The sequence below is a fragment of the Hyperolius riggenbachi genome, chromosome 3 (assembly GCF_040937935.1).
Source record: "Hyperolius riggenbachi isolate aHypRig1 chromosome 3, aHypRig1.pri, whole genome shotgun sequence".
Taxonomy (NCBI): domain Eukaryota; kingdom Metazoa; phylum Chordata; class Amphibia; order Anura; family Hyperoliidae; genus Hyperolius; species Hyperolius riggenbachi.
Genome location: NC_090648.1, coordinates 313808218 through 313829840, shown reverse-complemented (window position 1 = coordinate 313829840; position 21623 = coordinate 313808218). Strand labels below are relative to the sequence as shown.

At 44.0% G+C, this 21623-nt stretch overlaps 1 protein-coding gene across 1 annotated transcript in view; it reads left to right on the top strand.

Moving 5' to 3' along the window:
- The window catches only part of RAP1B (RAP1B, member of RAS oncogene family), a 119948-nt gene that overhangs the window by 58005 nt on the left and 40320 nt on the right, over positions 1-21623 (top strand). The window contains exon 2 of the mRNA XM_068276713.1: positions 11943-12029. Coding sequence (XP_068132814.1) covers positions 11973-12029 — 57 coding nt within the window. The 5' untranslated portion in view covers positions 11943-11972. The remainder of the gene's footprint in view (positions 1-11942; positions 12030-21623) is intronic.

Here is a 21623-nt window from a genome sequence, read left to right as displayed (position 1 = left end):
CTATACCTCATACAACTTCCCAACCCCCCTCCCCTTCCCCCTCTAACATTAACCCCAACAATACCTACACCTAGCATTGACCATCACTGCCTACGCCTAACATGAAACCTCCCTCCCCACATATATGCCTAACAGTAACTGCTTTGCTAATCATCGCTGAGCTCAGATATTAAAGGGCACCTGAAGTGAGCGAGATATGGAGGTTGCCATATTTACTTCATTTTAAACAATTCAGATTGCTTGGCTACCATGCTGAACCTCTGCTTCTAGTTTTTAACCATATCCCCTGAACAAGCATGCAGATCAGATGTTTGTCAAAAATGAGATGATTAGCTTCAAGCTTGTTTCAGGATTGTCATTCTGACACTACTGCAGCCAAGGAGATAAGCAAGGTATCAGGCAACTGGTATTGTTTAAAAGCCAATATGGCAGCCTCCATATCACTCTTGCTTCACAGTTGATATATGCTAATTCCAGCCAAACGTAGCTGTTACACTACTGCAGGGGAGTAAGTAAAGTACCTGGCGTGCCATACCCACAAACTTTCATTGCAGTCTTTGGTGCCAGGTGTAGCAGACAGCAGGGTTGTCCAAATGAACTGATTTTCATTTCCCAGTCACCCAGATAATACTTAAAGCCTGGTACACACCTTCAATTTTGATTGGCCATCACTGACCAATTTTACCATCTTCCTATAGTATTAACCTTTACCTGCACAATCTGTTCAAAGTATTCAAAATCCTGTTTACCGCCTCATACTACATGGAGGTGATTGGTCAGTCATTTGCCAATCAAAATTGGATGTGTACCAGGCTTTAAATATTAAACAGTCCAAGGATAGGTTCGCACACCAGCTTCCCAAAAGAGCAAAAATGGTAGTTTTATTTCGCCATAATGTGTCAACACTGGGTATGACAATTGTTTCGGGTCCACAAGGCGTCCCCTTCCTCAGATAAGTGCAGACAAACATGCAAGCATAAAACTACCATGTTTTTGCTCTTTTGGGAAGCTGGTGTGCGAACCTATCCTTGGACTGTTTGAAATTACGATTGATGTTGCTTTGCATCTAAGGTTCAGCACCCTCAACATACGGAAAGGTGTGCCGCTCCTAACTACATGACTGCATAGGCTTTAAATATTAAGCACGTGTATTTGCTTGTACTCTGCATTTAAAGCTGACAACCGTACATAATGACACCTCTTAAAGGACACCTGAGGTGAAATTAAACGAATGAAATAAACAATTGTATCTATCTTCCTTCTCCTAAAAATGACTTTTTAAGATATTCCACAGTTTTTTATTTTTTATTTTTAATGTTTAAATTGGAACTGTAGATAGACAATAAACACATTGTTTCACTTACCTGGGGCTTCCCCAAGCCCCCAGCAGCCGTCCTGTCCCGCGCCACTTCTTGACGAACCTCCGTTCTCCCGCCGCCAGCTACTTTGTTTCGCTGCCGGGCCACTGCGCCTGCGCGGCTCTGGCCACGTGTATCCTTCCTTCGCGTTCACCGTTATTGCAGAGGGGGGCGCGAAGAAAGGATACGCTTGGCAGGGCTGTGCTGGCCTCGACTTACGACGGGAGAACGGAGGCTCGGCAGGACTGGCGTGGGACCGTAAAGCTACTGGGGGCTTGGGGAAGCCCCAGGTAAGTGAAACAATGTTTATTTTGTATCTATAGTTCAGCTTTAAATCTACTTTAACAGCTTTATTTTTGCTCAATGACACATTCATTGACATGGCAGAGCTTAAAATCCATGAACTATTGACCCTTTTTATCCCTTTCCTGCTCTCAGAAGCCATTTTCTGCTAGGAAAGTGTTTTTATAGTTGGAATTTCTTATTAGTGAGGGTCACACTGTAGTCACTTCCTGTATGAGTCAGGACTAAGTCAGCCACTTACATACCTGATATTTAACTTTCAGGCAGAGAAAGAAAAAAGGAACACAGCATATTTGTATGTTTAGGCACTGTACATACCCATGTCTATCTCATCATGTCACCTCGGGTATCCTTTAAAGACACAGTTGGATGAAATGATGTCACTTACAGGGACAAATGTGGGAATTGTTTTTTGAGTATTTCTGCTATAATCTTAGAATTGCTAAAGTACAGACCATAATACTTTGTTCTCTTTGGCATTCCATATTTTTGTGATTGCACCCATTTGTTACGGCAGGCTTTCAAAACAGCAGTCGGAATCGTATGTGCTGCTTTACACATTTACATCGTGTCATGTGTTCTGCGGTAATTGGATCAGATGAAAATGAGCTTTGTGGATGCAGATGCTTGCAATTTATTCCCCAATTCACCATCTGAAAATTACTGTTGGATGCAGAATTCCCTCCCTCGGAGTATGGTTTCCATGTGGTTATAGTAAAGTTGAATTGTTAAGAGACGCCATCCTATTTTAATATGATACTTTTATGCCATTATAATGGTAAGCAGGATCTGCTTAAAATCCATGGAAGAGAAACTGCTGCAGAAATAAGGTATTCAGAATACCTCTGATTCTACAGCAGCCGTCTCTTACATAGTACATCACAGCAATGAGTGCATCAAGGCGATTTCTCCCACTACAGCGTACTGACCCTGTTTTGGTAGAGTGGCAGGCAGGCTATTGCCATTGAGCAAATTTTTGTCTTAAAGGAAAACTTAAGTCTAAAATAAAAAATGATCTTTACTCACCCGGGGCATCCCTCAGCCCCCCGAAGCTGGATGGTGCCCTCGCAGCCCCGCTCCGATCGTCCTGTCCCTGCCGGCGGCTACTTCCGGGTTCGGCGACAGCGCCGACAGGCTGGGAACGCGGCTGATTTTACGCGTTCCCAGCCGCTATATCACCCTCTGTGATAGCGTATATGTTATAGCTGCTATAGCGTATATGTTATACGCTATAGCAGCATGGAGGGTGATATAGCGACTGGGAACGCGTAAAATCAGCCGCGTTTTCAGCCTGTCGGCGCTGTCGCCGAACCCGGAAGTAGCCACCGGCAGGGTCAGGACGATCGAAGCTGGGCTGCGAGGGCACCATCCAGCTTCGGGGGGCTGAGGGATGCCCCGGGTGAGTAAATATCATTTTTTTTATTTTAGACTTAGGCATCTTGCACACTGCAAGTGATTCCGATTCAGATTCCGCTTTTTAATCAGTTTTTACATCCGATTCAGATTCTGATTTGCCATTTGCTCCCTGCACACTGCAAATCGGAATCAATCTGATGTAAAAACAGATTAAAAAGCGGAATCTGAATCGGAATCGCGTGCAGTGTGCAAGAGGCCTTAAAGTGAACCGAGCACCTTTTTTATCATTCAGGACATTTTTATAGCACATGAAAAATGCATGCCGACAATCTGTTTCATTATTAAAATAAACTTTCATTTTACCTTGTATTTTACATTCAAGGTAGATTAATTACCCTGTTTCAGCAGGGCTGCCCGGCCGTCCCCGGCTGCAGAGCTTTCAGGTCCCTAATTGTTTTATTGGGCTAATTACCAAGAGGTAAACAATGTTATTAGACAACAAAGGGGGTTAGTAATTAGGACTGTTTCTTCAAAGACTGAGTTTGTGTCAATGTGTCAAGATAGCATCTCTGACTTCTGTAAATAAGGAATGTGAGCAGGGGAGGGGGGGAACATGGCAGCTTCTATGCCAGGAGAGATTCCATTGAAAGAGTTTTTCATCTCGGATCAGCTTGTAAGGAATACTTAAAGGGAATTGAGCACATTCTAACTATAACAAGTAACTTGTCTATATATCTTACCTAAAGTTTAGATAGTTAACACAGCAAATCTAGCTGCAAACAGCTTTAATAGAAAATAATTTCTTCCTGTGATAAAATGACAGCAGCCATGTTTGTAAACATTACACAGAGGCAGGCTTATCTGTATCTTGAGCACTTGGCCTGTGAAAAAAACCTAATACTCCCTCCTCCCCTCTGCCTCTGAAATCAATGGCTAGTAACACCTCCTCCTCCTGGCCAGACTGAGCTCCTATGAGCCCTTGCTACTGCCAAGGCTCTCTAATTCCCAATAAACTAAATAAACCACGCCCACAGGTTTTCAGCGTATTAAAACAAAAAAGTATTTGGCTTGAGGATTGCCCTATAAACATTGGTAAAGGAACACAATTATGGCGTGGTCCTGCAACGTTGGCTTATGTTTTTTATTTTTAAGTGAAATATTGATTTCCAAGGAAGTGCCATTATTTGAGCTATGTCTGGAAAACGCACATCATGGAACAAATTGTCCTTGGAGATTCACTGCCCTTTTCTGTGGATTCAAGTGTGATCCCTGCCTAACTGTTATTCCAATACTGGCTTGTTGGCCAGCTGATGGCCCTTTCTTACATTGCAAACTGTTCAAGCTGGTCCAAATTGCATGGTTTCTGAGCAGGGACATTCACTTTGAGCACCCACTACAAATTGCAGGCCACGCCAGGATTTTGGTTTTGGTATCCTTGAGGAACTGTTGGACTAATTTTAATGTATGCTTTGGGGCATCTTGTTGGAAGACCCAGTGACGAACTAAGCCTAGGTCATTTTGACCTCAATTGTAAACACTGCAGGATTTCTGTAGGTCTGTAAAAAAAAAAAAAAAAAAAAAAAAAAAAAAAAAAAAATTTCCGCCGCCCGGACGTGAAGCTCACATCCGGGTGGCTGCTGAGCTGCGCTCCCGCCCCGTGTCCCCATGGTGTCCTCCGGTAGCCCTTGGATCAGTGAAATCACCGATCCCTGTCCCCCGCAGAAAAACCGAAGCGCTCACCCGTGAGGCTTCAGTTCTTCTGCCTGGAAAGTTTTCCGCATCCCCCTTGTACTTCCGCTTAGCGAGAAGTACAGGGAGGGAAAACAAAAACGAAGGTGGCCATCTTGTGGCCAAATAGTAAAACTACATCTACACATTTTTTACATTACAGTTTACACATATAACACCATTAAAAATTAACTATTTATGTCCCACACCAAAATATTACCCAAATAAAATACAATTTAAAAAAAAAAAGACATAAATAGTTACCTAAGGGTCTGAACTTTATAAATATGCATTTTAAGGAGGTATACTACAAACATTTTTTTTAAATTATAAGCTTGTAAATAGTGATGGACGCAAAACGGAAACAATGCACCTTTTATTTCCAAATAAAATATTGGCGCCATACATTGTGATAGGGACAAAATTTAAATGGTATAATAATCGAGACAAACAGGCAAATACAATAGATAGGTTTTAATTTTGGTAGCGTGGATTATTTTAAAGCTAAAATGGCCGAAGACTGAGAAATAATGAATTCCATTTTTTTCTTATTAATCCTGTTAAAATGCATTTACAGTAAAGTGGCTCTTAGTAAAATGTACCACCCAAAGAAAGCCTAATTAGTGGCGGAAAAAACAAGATCTAGATCAATAAATTGTGATAAGTAGTGATAAAGTTATTAGCGAATGAATGGGAGGTGAAAATTGCTCTGATGCAGAAGGTGAAAAATCCCCGCCAGCTGAAATGGTTAGACTGAGAAAAATAAAATCTACATCCCTGGTGCTTCCTCCAGCCACCTTGAGCCTAATCTGTTCCTCGCTATCGTCCCGGGCTGCCTGGATCCTCTGCAATTCGCCCCAGAAAGTCCTCCAGTTGGGACAGTCGGCATGAATGCAATGTTCCTCCTATGGGAGCATTTATACTACAGTGTTGCCATTGTAAACGCACTGCTTGTATCATTTTGAGAACAATCTTGTTCAGTTCTTGTTCCTGGAACGAGGAATACAAGGAAAGAAACCACAACTGTTTTGTAGAAGCATGGTCCTTGCTAATGCTGACCTGTGTTTGTGATTACTTTTTTGAGAAGCAGTAGAAACTAGAGAAGGTAGACCTTTTCAGTGCAGCAACAGCGTTAATGCTGGTCAGACTGCTACAGGGACTTCTAAGAGAAAATATGTTCATTATCCATTTAGACCTCTAATGTGCAGGAAATTAAATGTGGATTTACAATTGCTGCATCTGCCAGTGCATCTGGTCCTGATATGATCACTTCTGTTATCCAATACACCATCTGGGAATTTGCCTTGGTTGTAGCAACCTGATTGATCAGTCTAAAGGAGGTAACACGTGTGACAATGTAATCCATCTTTCAGTCTTGGTGGGTTCTTTTTTGAGATGCGGTCATTTGATCGACAGAATGTGATTGAATTTCCTGTCTTTGGTTTCTTTTGTTTTGTGTGTGACACACGCACACGCACATGCACACACACACCTCTGAATCCGTGACTAGTTGTGGAAGGATGAGTGTCAATGGGAGTAAATATAATTTTACTAAATATTTATTTTATGCCCTCACTATGCATAGCTTATGCCAAGATTTTCCCCAAAGACTACCATGTCAGATAGTAATGTTTCTGGTAAGCATTAGATTTCACTATACACATTGTTCAGAAGGATCCCGTTAAAGGTAACTGAGCTGTATGCAGCAGGTTCACAAGAGTTGCCTCAGGCTGCTACAGGTGGAAATAAGATAGTCTTGTGAAATGTACTCGGATATCTTGTAAGGGGGATCTCCATAAGAAATAATACAGTTAAAATAGTTATGTGAACTGGAAAATATCTAGTCATCTATAATTGTAAATGGAATACTTCTGCCCAGGGGTCTAGTCCTAGGAAAACAGGTGAGTGGACTCACCCTGAAAACCTTTGTGCCAAAAAATGGGTGTGGTCAAGCATAATGTGGGCGTGGTAATGGGTGGGGCCAACTATGCATGACCTTAGCAGTGATGTAAAAGGTCTGCCGGTAAAGTTTGAGCTCTGCCGTAGTGTATCCCCCAAAAATAGATGTAATCTGACAGCATTTCACCAAAAAGAAACGTAATCTGGTAGAAGCCAGGGCTATATGTGCCCAGTATATGTAGGCAGGGGGATATGTGCCCAGTATATGTAGCCAGGTGTCCACCCCCCGGTCCCGTTCCCCCCCCCCCCCCCCCCCCAGCAGAAGGAGAGCAGTGCAGAGGAGAGCTGTGGGATCAGCGGAGAAGGGTGGCCGTCTTCCCCCCCCCCCCCCCCCCCTTAAATAGACCAGGCTAGCTGCGCACAGAGCAGAGCGGCCCTTGCGGCTTGAAGAATGGCGGTAAGTCTCTGCCCACTTTAGCCGCCGAGATTTAAAACCATTGGAGGGGAGAGGCAGGAAGGAGAGCCCCAAGGTGACGGAAGAGGGGGGGGGGGGGGGATGAGACGTCTGCCCTTCCCCGCTGTCTCCAAAGCTCTCCTCTACACTGCTCCCCTCCACACATGCCAGAGTGGACGGCGTCCACGCCCCACTCGACCCCTGCTTCTGTTACAGTCAACAAGGCTATATCAGTATTTCCTATTTTAATGCTGGAATATTTCGAGGTTATTTACCAGTCATTGGGCCTTGGACAGGCATGGCCGCATTGTACAGCTTTTCCTTTTCTCATGTTGCTTTGCACCAGGAACCACTAAAATTAAAGTGGGCCCCAGCTCTGGGCTAGTGCTGACTAGATTAGCAATGTCCCATAATTCTTGCCTCTCCCAAGACCAAATTTACTGTAGGTAGAGCTATGTGTGGTCTCAGCTGTATTGCAAGAACGGTATTACAGGACGCTACAGTGACTATACACTTTTACCGCTGCCATTTTTTGCGGACCCACTAGGGTGTTTTTGGGAACACCGACAATCACTGGTGATTCCCAATAGTGATTTGCCAGTGAGTGGTGTGGTGAACCCACTACTGCAATTGTGATTAGGGTTAATCGCAGGACATGTAGCACTTTGAGCGCTCAATGCTGTGTAGAGCAGCGCTGCAAAATTGCTTTGAAAAGTGATTTTGCAGCGATTTGGGGGTAGATTTTATACTTGCCGGGTATCTGGACATCTGGTAAGTATAATAAAGTTTATAAAAAATAAATAAATCACTAATCCGAAGCAGGGCTGTGGATTTGGAGCAATTTTGGGTACCCGGATTCTGAGTTGGAGTCAATGATTTCATAAACTGAGGAGTTGGGAGTCGGATGATTTGTGTACAAAATCCGCAGCCCTGGTAAGTATTAGACTAAGGAGTTGGGCCTCGATTCATCATTGTCTTTGAGATAACTTTTTCCAGTTTGTTAAATTACCGAATTCGAAGTTTAGCGATTTCTAGTTGTATTCATCAAGGTTTTTCGGCATTCGGTGTGAATTCGATAACAATTCGGTAAACATTCGGTAACGTGTCGATATTTCAATTTTACAGAGGTAATTTAACACAAGGCCATAAGATTCCCATGGAATTGTGGGTAAAAGGCAGTCCTTTGAGCACTACGTAGCAACATTCTGAATAGGGCGTAACACCTGGACCAGGATTCTGGAAGTGGCTTGGGACAATCCCACAATTTGATAGGAGCCTTTTCTAAAAAATTATAGTGCAGCTAGCAAATTAGTTAACCCTGGCACTGCCTGTGTTCTCTTACAAGATGATTCAAGAGAAATGCAGATGTCGTGTTATAGCAAATAAATCTATTCTCTTACAAATTTATATGGTTGCAGACCTTATTCTTGCCCTTCTGCGCCTTTGAATCACTCTCAGCTGATACATAACCACTTCAAATGGCTCCATCTTCTCTGTCAGCAATAATCTGACAGGAATAACGACAGAGCAGTGAAGGAGATAACTAGTCCTAAATGTAACGCTAAACCACGCCCACTTTCTTTTTCATGAATTGCACTCTCTTCCGTTTTAGCGAATCGTTACCGAATTGTTAACGAATGTTCGCTGACAGCTGTAGATAACTTTGATGAATCCTGAAATGAAGTTAACAAATTCGGTATTTTACCAAACTACTGTTAACAAATTTGCTAAGTGTTGATGAATCGAGGCCTTGGAGTCTGAGCCATTTTGGGTACCCGGAGTTGGAGTCGGAGTCTGTGGTTTCATAAACTGAGGGGTCTGAATCGGAAGATTTTTGTACCGACTCTACAGCCTTGATCAGAAGTGCTGTACAGTATACTGTAGAGCGCTTTTAAGTGCCAGGAATCTCGATCACACTAGGAATCTCTGCACACAGCCCTGCAGCGATATTAAAGTGCTGCAGTGATTCCTAGTGGGTTCAGGGATTTAAAGAGAACCCGAGGTGTGTTTAAAGAATGTTATCTGCATACAGAGGCTGGATCTGCCTATACAGCCCAGCCTCTGTTGCTATCCCAAACCCCACTACGGTCCCCTGCACTCTGCAATCCCTCATAAATCACAACCATGCTGTGAGGCTGTGTTTACATCTGTAGTCAGTCTCAGCTGCCCCCCCCCCCCCCCCCCCCCGCCTCCTGCATAGCTCCGGTCCCTGCCCCTGTCCCTTCTCTCCAATCAACAGGCTGGGAAGGGATGCAGGCGGGGACTGGAGTTCTGCAGGAGGCGGGGAGAGCAGCAGACTGACACTATAGAGATAAACACGGCCAGCTCTGACAAGCAGTTTGTCAGCAGCGTGGCTGTGATTTATGAGGGATTGCAGAGTGCAGGGGGACCTTAGGGGGGGTTTGGAATAGCAACAGAGGCTGGGCTGTATAGGCAGATCCAGCCTCTGTATGCAGATAATATTCTTCAAACCCACCTCGGGTTCTCTTTAAGGCTTTTTGCCTTTGATGTGGGATTTGAGCCTTTGTCCAGGGTTCGAATCCTGGCTCAAGCCAGTTCGTAAAACCGTAAGGAATCTTTTGGCAAGGCTCCCTAATGATCCTGGTTGACCCATGGAGTGCACCTTTATGTGGCTGCAGCTCTGGCGCTTTAATTCTGCCAAGTGAAATATAAATATAAATGTTCTGTGTCTTGTCTGTCTCTAAGGTATTGCATATATGCATACCAATAGTGGTGTGTATATAAAAGTTAACTATCAATAGTTCACGTTTTGTATTACGAAGGTGTCTGGTTTTTCCTTCTTGTATATAATGCGTTACCAAGATCGCATAATTTTTAGCACAAATCTTATGAATTTTCCAATGCATCTGCTGACCCAAGGTATCAACATCCCTGCATGTCGAGCTCAGTCATCAGTTCTGCATGGTAATTTCCCAGAAGGGAAGTTTCTGTGTTGTATATGAAAATGTCCCAAAGTGTCCTAACCATGTCATGTGTTTACCAGATACAACCCAATCCTCATTGAATGTTGAGCACAAACTGCTGTGTGAACATAGAAATTTGTTATGGTCTTTTTTTATTCAGCTTAAATAATGGGGAAGTGAGTGCACTTGTTGCCAGTGGGAACATGCACTAATCTTCAATTGTTTGTTAGGGGGCTTCATACTCTCTACCAATGTTTTAATGACTAAAGATTTTCCCCGATTAATGTCTGTGTGAAGTTGGTCATTATCCTGGGGCATCAGAATAATTGTAAATACTGATGTCCATGGTGCATTCCACATGTTGGCAATATAATAATCAGAGCTTGTGAGAAACTTGACCTCATTTTATGACATTCTCCATGAATGCCAATGTTCTCATCAGAGCATATTGTATATGTATGCAAAATTCTGCTTTAAATATAGAGCATTGACTTTGTGGCAGGGTAGAGTGGGTTATGTTTCCTTCGGGCCTGTTTTCACTATAGCTCAATGCGGCCCAAATCTGCAGCGTTTTCCTGCAGGTGAGTCTGGCAGGGAAACGCTGCTTATACTTTGTATTGTTTACTGACGGGATTGCACTGTGGTGCGTTTCTGGACGGCATGCAGCAGATTTCTGCAGCACGCACAAGAATCCCTAGCCCTGCATGGCACGGCTAAGCAATCTGGCTGCGTACTTCGCATCACTTTTTTTTCTTTAGAATATTGTGGTTATTTGTGTTCCTGGCTCTTCAAATAGAAAAAATACAGTGGTGGTTTTATCGGCAATGGAGGGAAGCAAAAAGGACTTGAAAAGTTTCCTCAATGTAATTAAAGGATAGTTTTTTCTTTCAAAGGTCTCTTTGTGCTACCCTTGAATGGGGTTTATGGATTGCTACTTTCTGAGTGTTGGAAGGGTGAGGAGCGTTTAAGCACAAGGCACAGCGGGTGTGGAATTTCCACACTGTGATAACATAATTACAGCAGTAGCAAAGTGCCTGAAGATGTCTTTTGAAATGCTGGGACATGTAAATTAAGCCAGCATGGCTAGTTCTGTTTTTTTAGTGTGCAATCTAAGTTGGTCATACACTTATCAATTTTCTTCTATTCCTGAAACGTTTGATCAAATCTGCCAGAAATTGGTTTCACTTAACATGTCCACTCAATTGTGTTTTGCGAGGACCAATTTTATGCAAGAATCAGTTGATCAAACGGATAGATTGCACCAATGAAGGGCGGAGCAGGAGCTGAAGTAGATGGATGGCACATAGTGTTGCTCTGCACTGAACAATGCAATGCTGTGGCATGATTTTTTGTTTTGTTCCACCCCCCCCCCCCTCTCCAGTAGATTTCCTTTGAAACAGAATTGGGTCTTAAAATGCACTTCATAAAATGAACTTTGTTTATGTTGACTGTAAATCTCAAATTGTATTCTGCTGAACGTTTTTATTTAATCAGACTGTACAAGAACAGTGGATTTTGTGGAAGATTCCGTATTTACTACTTAAGGGACAACTGTATCGAGAGGGATTTGGAGGCTGCCATATTTATTTCCTTTTAAGCAATACCAGTTGTCTTTCTATCCGGTTGATTTTATGCCTCAAATACCTTTAGCCATAGCAAGCATGCAGCAGATCAGGTGTTTCTGATATTGTCAGATCTGATGAGATTAGCTGCATGCTTGTTCATGGTATTGTTCAGACACTACAGCAGCCAAATAGATCAGCAGGATTGCCAGGCAACTGGTAAGGGAAATATGGCAGCCTGTGTAGATCTCTCACTTAATTTGTCCTTTAAAGATTTGCCTGCCAGATACTGTCTCAGTGGTCTATTGCAATTTTTTTTTATTCTGTTTGTAAATTGCTTTTAATTTTTGTTTTGTAGGTGTAGAGTTGTTGATAGAAAGCCTGCACCATGCGTGAATACAAGCTGGTTGTCCTTGGGTCGGGTGGTGTCGGAAAGTCTGCACTGGTAAGATTTTGCTTGTCTTGAGATTAAACACTTTACAAAGTTGTGAGACTTTACAATGTATGTTTGGTACTTATCCGTTAGCCGGGCGCATCCGGCAGGTGGCGCTGTTGATAATTCCAATCATAATTACTTCACGTAAACCTGTGAATGTAAACGCCGGATGCGCCCGGCTTAACAGATCAAGCCGCCGGCTTGCTTCGTGAGTGTCTTGCTCTCCTCCCTCTTTTTCCCTCTCTCGTATGAGCCTTGGGGAGGGGACATGCGTGTCCCCCCACAGAGTCATTCGTCGCGGCATTGCGTCGAACGACTCTGGGGGGACACGCATGTCCCCTCCCCAGTGTTCTATAGGAGAGAGGGCAAGAGGGGGAGAAGAGCGAGACACGAAGCAAGCCGGCGGCTTGATCTGTTTAAGCCGGGCGCATCCGGCGGTTTACATTCACAGGTTGACGTGAAGTAATTATGATTGGAATTAACATCAACAGCGCCACCTGCCGGATGCGCCCGGCTAACGGATAAGTACTGTATTTTTTATTTATTTATTTATTTTTTTTTTACAATAGAAACCATGTAACAGTTTCCAACAAGTGTAAAATATTTGAGACTGGTTAAAAGGAGATAGCAGGGCTGAAGCAGAGGCGAAAGTCTCTAGCCTCGGGCGCAGTGTAGGACGGGGTGCACAACTCGCTCAGCTATCATTCCCCTGTTGTGTTTGAAGCAGAGATAAATTAGGGGGATACATGGCAGTGAGTGCAAGCCACATAACTAGAAATTACGGTGTTGGGGGCCCTCTTAGTCTAACAATTAGTGTGTGATGGCTGAGTGGGACAGATGGAGGGGCGCACTTTGGTGTCTCAGCCTTGGGTGCTGGAGGACCTTGGCCTCAATTCACTAAGATCATGCTGGAGATAATAAAGCAAGAGAAAACTTACCTCCACACAGTAAGAGTTCTTATCTCTTCATTCCTTACGTTACCTTTTCTGTAGTTAATTTACCTCCTCTGTAGTTATTTTCACATGCAGTTAATGAACAGCCTGTCTTTAACTCTGGAGCTATTTTAAGGATTAAAGAGTTAACTTAAAGACAGAAGAGTTAATTTTAGATTGCCTGAGGTAAAATGTTTCCTGAAAAACTACATGCCTTATCACCATGGTAACAACTCTAGAAGAGTTATTAAAGACAGGCCTCAATTCACTAAGCTTATCTCCTAAGTCCCAGCTCTGGGAGGTAGGGGTGGACTGAACTTAATGACACATATGGTCGATCTTACTAAAGACTTCATTAGTTGCTTTAAAAAAAAACCTTTTCTAGGCATATGGCACACCCCCATAGTTTGCTTTTCTGTTTCATTGGAGGCTTTGGGCCAGGATTCATTGAACATATGCACACCAGCGTCCTTCCTATCTTGCATTGCTTGGTTAGGTGGGGTGGGCCTGTAATTTGTGCGCATTTGTGGTGGGGTTTTCAGCATTTTTTAACTACCTCCTGTCTTAGGCCCTGTTCACAGTGGACCTTTGCATTGCAGAAAAATTCTGCATGTCAACTCAATGCCCATGCAATTCTATGGGCCTGTTCACAGTAAAGCAGGCCATACACTGGCTCGATTCGCGGCCGTTTCGACAGCAGATTCGATCCTGGGATCGAATCTGCTGCCAATCGTTCGCGGTAAACGCAGTCGCCGATCCGATTTCCTCCCGAAATTGGATCGGTCCGTCGATCGCGCCGTGCAGGAAATTACCCTCGATCGCCCGTGGGTAAAGTGCGCGTCGCTAGCGGCGGCCGATCCGATCAAGTATACATTACCTGAGGCTGGCTCCCGGGCGTCTTCTCCGCGCTGCACGGCTCTGTTCCAGCTCCATCCATCCCGGCGCTTCCTGTGTCACTGCAGTGACCAGGAAGTTCAAATAGAGGGCGCTCTATTTGAACTTCCTGGTCACGGAGTAACACAGGAAGTGCCGGGATGGAGCCGGAACAGAGCCGTGCAATGCGGAGAAGATGCCCGGGAGCCAGCATCAGGTAATGTATACGGGGGGGGGGGGGGGGGGGGGGAGAGACAGGCGGCAGCTCAGCAGATGGTGAATCGGTTTCAGGCTGAAATCGATTCACAATCTGTTTGCAGTAAAGGCAGCCATACGATCCCTCTCTGATCAGATTCGATCAGATAGGGATCTGTCAGCTGGTCGATCTAATGGCACATCGACCAGTGTATGGCCACCTTAAGGGATTGAGTTTTTCTAACTCGCTGCATGCAGGCTTTGTATTAAAGTCTATGACCAGTTTCCATTGCAGTTCAGTCATTATGTGTGAGTTATGCAACTGACCACTGTGAACCTAACCTCAGAGCTGCCATTTGGTCTCTTGCATTGTGTGAACTTATTTAGCAGCAATAGCTGCCATTTGTGTAACCTACACTGCAGAAAAAGAACAGTACTGCAAAAGGCTGATTTCAGTATTAGTATTTTGTCTTATTAGATTCATAGTCTGAATCTCTACATTGATCCTGCGTTTATCCGCTTAGAGAAACTACTCAAATTGAGTAGCTAAAGTAGGACACAGTTACAGAGTACAGTAACCTTTTTGTTTCATAGTTTGTGGCTAATGCATCGAGACTGAAGCTGCCTGTGATGGGTTTTTAAAGAATGGCTTCATTTTTTTTTTCTTAGCCAACTTTTTTTTTTTTTAATTCTTGGCTGTTTAAAATGCCTCATGTCTGTTTGTTCTGGCACTGACTTCTGTTAGCCTTGCTCAGTGAGATGGGAGAGGCAGATCAGCTGATGGAAAAGAATTAACTTTCAAATGCTTTTATTTGCTTCTGGTGACTGTCAAGTTGCTTGTATAGGGTTGGTTCTGCTGCTTTCTCCAGTAGTTTGAAAGGTCTGTATGTGCCTGAAATTCATTTTCCCATCTAACCTAATCATTATTGATTGGTTACAGTCAGCTGCCATTATTTGTCAGTGCATTTTCTCCTATTCTACTCAGTGTAGAGCAATACACACACAAAAATATTGCCGTTGAAGTTGCTCATTGGTTTTCAAGGAGTTATCACCAGCTACCTAAATTTCACCATGTTTGAATTTATCTTGCCACAGCGTGTATTCTCTAGTGCAGTGTTCCCCAACCCTTTCTCAAGGCCCACCAACAGTACATGTTTTTTGTAGAACTCCAGAGGTAGTTAATCAGATCTGCTGAGACACTAATTACCTCACCTGTGAATGTTTGTGGTTTTCTGCAAAACATGTACTGTTATTGGGCCTTGATGATGGGGTTGGGGAACTCTGCTCTAGTGTATAAGATCTAGCAAGTGCAATATACAGTATTTGGGTATACTTTTGTTCTACATTCTAGTTCTAGCTATACTGTATATTACATAAAACTTCCTGGACCAGTGTCCACTAAACCGTAAATATTCAAATTTATGTTCATTTTAGTGTTTTTGACACATTAGAAATGTGTTCCCAGCAGGAGAAATTACAAAAGGTTTTTTGTGCAATGTAAATATAACACAGAACGGTACTTATCCATTAGCCGGGCGCATCCGGCAGGTGGCGCTGTTGATGTTAATTCCAATCATAATTACTTCACGTCAACCTGTGAATGTAAACCGCCGGATGCGCCCGGCTTAAACAGATCAAGCCGCCGGCTTGCTTCGTGAGTGTCTCGCTCTCCTCCCCCTCTTGCCCTCTCTCGTATGAGCCTTGGGGAGGGGACATGCGTGTCCCCCAGAGTCGTTCGTCGCGGCATTGTGACGAACGACTCTGGGGGGACACGCATGTCCCCTCCCCAGTGTTCTATAGGAGAGAGGGCAAGAGGGGGAGAAGAGCGAGACACGAAGCAAGCCGGCGGCTTGATCTGTTTAAGCCGGGCGCATCCGGCGGTTTACATTCACAGGTTGACGTGAAGTAATTATGATTGGAATTAAGATCAACAGCGCCACCTGCCGGATGCGCCCGGCTAACGGATAAGTACCCACAGAACTCATATTTTTATGTTCAGATTAAAAGCTTCATCTTAAGACTGGATTGTAAAGGTGCCCGTTAATAGAGATGATCGTTGAGATGCAAAGCAGTTCTACTTGTAAATATCGTGTTAGTTTGTCAATTGTATGCAGGTTGAATATTGACCGATCACAACTGACAGGAAGTTATGATTGGTTCAACTACAAGCTGAATACAATTTATGAGATTTGAATGCGAGTAGGACTTATTTGCTATCTCTACCCATTACCGGTACAATATTTTACTCAGAAGTGATCATTTGATCAGATTTTTAAGATTGCATACTATCCCGGCTAATCTGATTGAATGATCACATCTGAGGAAAATGAAAGTATGTCGGCTGTGGCACAGACACAGTAGCGCATGCAATATTTACCCAGCTCCAGCGCAGTAGCGGCTTTCCGATTGTGCTCAGGCAGAAATAGCTGAGCCCAATTGGGTCTGCCCTACTTTTGCAGGTGTGTGTTGCCTGTGCAGTAGAGCGGACCTGATCAGGCTTTATTTCCATTTGAGCCCGATCGGAAAGCTGCTACTATGCCTGTGCTAGATTGTGGTAGGTAAATATTTACTTGACCAGTTTTTGGGGGCTGCTAGCGCTGAAATTGAGGGACGGAGGAGGACGGAAAGTCTCATTAGGCTTCAGAGGCTTCCCTCTCCCAAGGCAAGTAATCCACAAGGGATTTTTTTATTTTATTTTATTACCGATTTTCTTTAAAGCAGGCCATACACATAGAGTATTGCCCAGTGGTCCCAAATGATTGATTCCCCTCTGATCAGAATCAATTCTGTCCATACATTGCAGAACGACTTTTCAATAGATTGAATCGCTGTTCGATGTAGTGTGATGCTTTGGGCTGCCGATTGGCTGCCCCTTCTGCCCCATTCAACTGAAATTTTTCAACTGATTTTTCTCATGCCTAAAATAGATTGGGAATATGGCATTTTTGCGGCATTGATTCCCAGCAGATTTGATCATACTGACTTTTTCTATTGCATTACTGATCAAGCTCTTACTACAGCATTTGCAAATCAGCCATAAGCTGCTGTGTAACTTGTCATGTGTATTTAATGACCATTTTAATGCTGACATGACTTAGGCCCAGTGCACATTAAAACCGCTAGCAGATCCGCAATACGCTAGCGGTTTTGGGAGCTGATTTCAGAGCGATTCTAGGTATGTTTAGAGAGGTTTTCTAAACATACCTAGCGGTTTTGCGTGCGTTTTTGTGTAGCAGATTACACATATTGTTACAGTAAAAGCTGTTACTGAACAGCTACTGTAACAAAAATGCCTGGCAAACCGCTCTGAAGTACCGTTTTTCAGAGCGGTTTGCGTTTTTCCTATACTTTACATTGAGGACGAAACTCTTCCGAAAACCGCAAACGCGCAGCAGGAGGCGCGTTTGCGGCTTGGCAAAAACCGCAAACCGCTGGTGTGCACCATCCCATTGCAATACATTAGCCAAGCGTTTTTATAGGCGGATGCGGCCGGCGGATCTCTCCAAAAACCGCTCGGTGTGCACTGGGCCTTAGACACTGACATACAGATAAGTCAATTTGCCTTTGTGCCCATTTAAAGTATACTCACCTCTCAATCCTATTCAGTGGCCTATAGTACAGCAAAACTTTGATTGAAATTCATATGCAAACGTGCCATTTAAATGTCTGAGGAGTCAGATTGGGTGTGGGGTTTGTTTGTTTTTTTAAATGGGGGAAAATTGGTGACTGTAACGTAGGACATAATGCTAGAGCTACAGTACATGATGTGCCATGGATTCTCTAATAGTTGACTGACCGAGATTTGCTGCCACTGTCACTTTGTGTTGAGTACGCTCTGTTGCAGACAACTGTCAGGAGTAGTCTGTATTCTTTGCTTTATTTTCTCAGATAACACAGGCGAACATTACCAGTCATAAAGAAGCTTTTTAGTCTCAGTAATTCAGCGTCTCCTTATATGGCTTCAGCCATTAATGTGTTTGGCAACACACACCTCTGTAACCTCTTGTGAAAGCAGGAGATGTATCTAATGGACTCTGAAAGGGAAACTGTACTACTATAAAATATTGTATGTGTATGTAAAAAGTGTTTCATTGCATATGTATCTGTCTGTAGAAGAGCGCATTCCATTTTTCTGTTTAATACAGATGAAAAGGATTGCGTACAATGTGCACACAAAATATCAAACTTGGGTTTAAAAAAAAAGTACGTAATTTAAAGTAGTAAAACAGAGGGGCAGGCTATTGATAGGTTAGACCTTTTATCTTATTTTTGAGTAAAGTTGTAGTCCATGTGAACTGTAGTGCTCACCCATTAGCATCAATGTTTCCCTGTGTGAGTGGGCATTCAGTACCTAGACCTCACAAACCCAATCCAAATCTCCTATCACGCTGGTGCCTGCATTGTGAAGTGTGAATAAGCCAAAATCCTGGATAAACCTAATATGCTACACAGTTTTTGTGGTATACATACCCCACAATTAACCACCTAACCTTTAGCCGACCGTCTCACGCCGATTGGCGTGGCCGCTGCGGCAGCCCCAGGACCGCCTAACGTCAATTGGCGTAAAGTCCTGGGGCTCTGCTTTGCAGGAGATCGCGCGCAGGCTGCGCGCGCATCTCCTGCTTAGGGGGCAGAGCTCCGCCCCGCCTTCAGTCTCTCGCCGTCTATTTACATGGTGCAGCGCTGTGATCAGCAGCAGCGCTGCACTGGGGACAGCCGTGTGACACGGCTGTCCCCCTGGGGGACAAGAGAGCGATCGGCTCTCATAGGCAGAAGCCTATGACAGCCGATCACCATAATTGGCTGGCTATAGGGAGGGAGGGAAAGGATTTAAAGAAGCAAGGTTTTAAAAAAAAAAAAAACTTTTATAAAAAAAAGAACAAACAGGGGGGGGGGGGGGATCGATCAGACCCCACCAACAGAGAGCTCTGCTGGTGGGGAGGAAAAGGGGGGGGGGGGGAAATAACTTGTGTGCTATGTTGAGTGGCCCTGCAGCTTGGCCTTTAAGCTGCAGTGGCCAATTTTACTGAAAATGGCCTGGTCACTAGGGGGGTGTTTAGCCCTGCAGTCCTCAAGAGGTTAAGGACTGCAGTCTTAAAACCCCTTAATGATCAGACACTTTTTTTTTTTTTTTTCTTTCCCCATTCAGACCACTGCAGCTTTAACGCTTTATTGCTCAATCATACAACCTACTATCTACCGGTAAATGAAATTTTTACCTTTTCTTGTCACTAATACAGCTTTCTTTTGGTGCTATTTGATTGCAGCTGTGATTTTTAGTTTTTATTATATTCATCAAAAAAGACCTGAATTTTGTCAAGATTTTTTACTTTCTGTGCTGACATTTTTCAAATAAAGTAAAATTTCTATAATTTTTTTTTTTTTTGTCTAAATTTATTGTGCGACATGTCTTTGATCAATAAATAGACACTTATTGAATTTTTGATTTTTGTTTGGGTAAAAGTTATAGCGTTTACAAACTATGGTGCAAAAAGTGAATTTCCCCAGTTTGAAGCATCGCTGACTTTTCTGAGCACCTGTCATGTTTCATGAGGTGCTAGAATTCCAGGATAGCATAAATACCCCCCAAATGACCCCATTTTTGGAAAGCAGACATCCCAAAGTATTTACTAAGAGGCATGGTGAGTTTATAGAATAATTTATTTTTTTGTCACAAGTTAGCAGAAAATGTCAAATGACAAAAAAAACTAAAAAAAAGTTTCCTTTTCTGCTAACTTGTGACAAAAAAAATCTGCCACGGACTTACCATGCCCCTCTCTGAAAACTTTGGGGTGTCTACTTTCCAAAATGGGGTCATTTGTGGGGTGTTTACTGTCCTGGGATTTTGGGGGTGCTAAATTGTAAGCACCCCTGTAAAGCCGAAAGGAGCTCATAGAACTTTGGGCCCCTTAGCGCACCTAGGCTGCAAAAAAGTGTCACACGTGGTATCGCCGTACTCAGGCTGGGTGGGAGAAATAGCTCTGTAAATAACAATTTTTTTGATTTTTTTTTTTTTTTTTTTTTTTTTTAACACACAATTGTCCATTTACAGAGATCTTTCTCCCACCCAGCATGGGTATGTGTAAAAATACACCCCAAAACATATTATACTACTTCTCCTGAGTACGGCGATACCACGTGTGACACTTTTTTGCAGCCTGGGTGCGCTAAGTGGCCCAAAGTCCTATGAGTACCTATGAGGCCCCATAACGGGCGCGCTTGCTTGGAATGTACTGTTTGATGCCAAGGCGCCCGGTAAAATGTATGAGGGACTCGTCTATGCAGATGATCTGTTACAGGGGTATAAGCGTCTGCAAATTTTGATGACAGGTGGTCTGAGTGGCCGAATTTTGTGGAGCCGGTCCTAAGCAGGGTGGTCACTTTCATGACAGGTTGTGTTGTCATTGAAGTGCAGGAAGCGCAGGATATTCTCAAATTGTGTCCTGGACATGGCGGCAGAGAACATGGGCAGGTGATGTATTGGGTGCGTAGACAAATAACACCGCAATACATTCAGTTTGACTAGACCCATATTAAGGAGAAGGCCCAAAAAAGTTTTAAGTTCGGAAACTTGGAGTGGTTTCCACCGGAAAGGCTGGGCATAGTAGCTATCCGGGTTGTCGGTGATGTATTGTGTGGCATAACGGTTGGACTCAGCCACAATTAAGTCGTAGAGATCCTAGGTGAAGAACAGATGAAAAAAGTCTAGGGCCGATCCTAGATTATCTGTCTCCACTTGGACTCCAGACTGGGCGGTGAAAGGGGGCAGAACCAGGGGATTGCCAATTGGGATTTGCCAGCACCTCTGGAAGACTGTTTTCTTGGTGGCTGCGACTCGGGTCTTAATGCACGTGCCACCGAACCAGTTTCAACTTCCATTCTGGTGCTCACTACTTCACCAGGGTCTACGGAAGTACTGGTGCTAGGTCCAGGAGATGCTGCGCTGCTGGTGTATGCCTCACCATGAAACCTCAGACCAGCGCTAGCACCACTCTGCTGCCCTTGAGGCAGATCCTGCGCCACCTGCGGTCCAGTGACATGGGGTGTAGTACGCCTGGCTCTAGCCGGGACCTCAACCTCGTCAGCGCTATCGGTCAGCCAGCCACTGCTCTCTACAGGTTCGAACTCTGACCCAGAAGATTCGTCAAATGAATCGACCTAATCCAACTGGGCCATGTACATGAGATCAGGGGGTAATCAGAAAGCAATGGGGGCAATCAGAAACAATCACAGACAATCAAAGGGCAATCATGGCAATTACAAAACGATTAGAGGCAATCACAGCCAATCAGCGCAATCAAAGTCAATCACGGGGCAATCTAAAGCCAATCACGGGGCAATTGAAACAATCGGAGGCAATCAAAGCACAATCAAATGTTAGACAGTAGATTAGAGGTACACAATGGCGGGGGGGGGAGGGTTGATCAGGAGCCCGCAGTGACAGGTGGTGATGGGGTGATTGATAGGCGATCAGTAGGTAATTACAGGGGAGAATATATGCAAGCAATGCACTGGCGAGGTGATCGGGGGGGGGGGGGGGTTGTCTGTGGACGATCTGAGGGTGTGGGCGGGTGATTGGGTGCCCGCAAGGGGCAGATTAGGG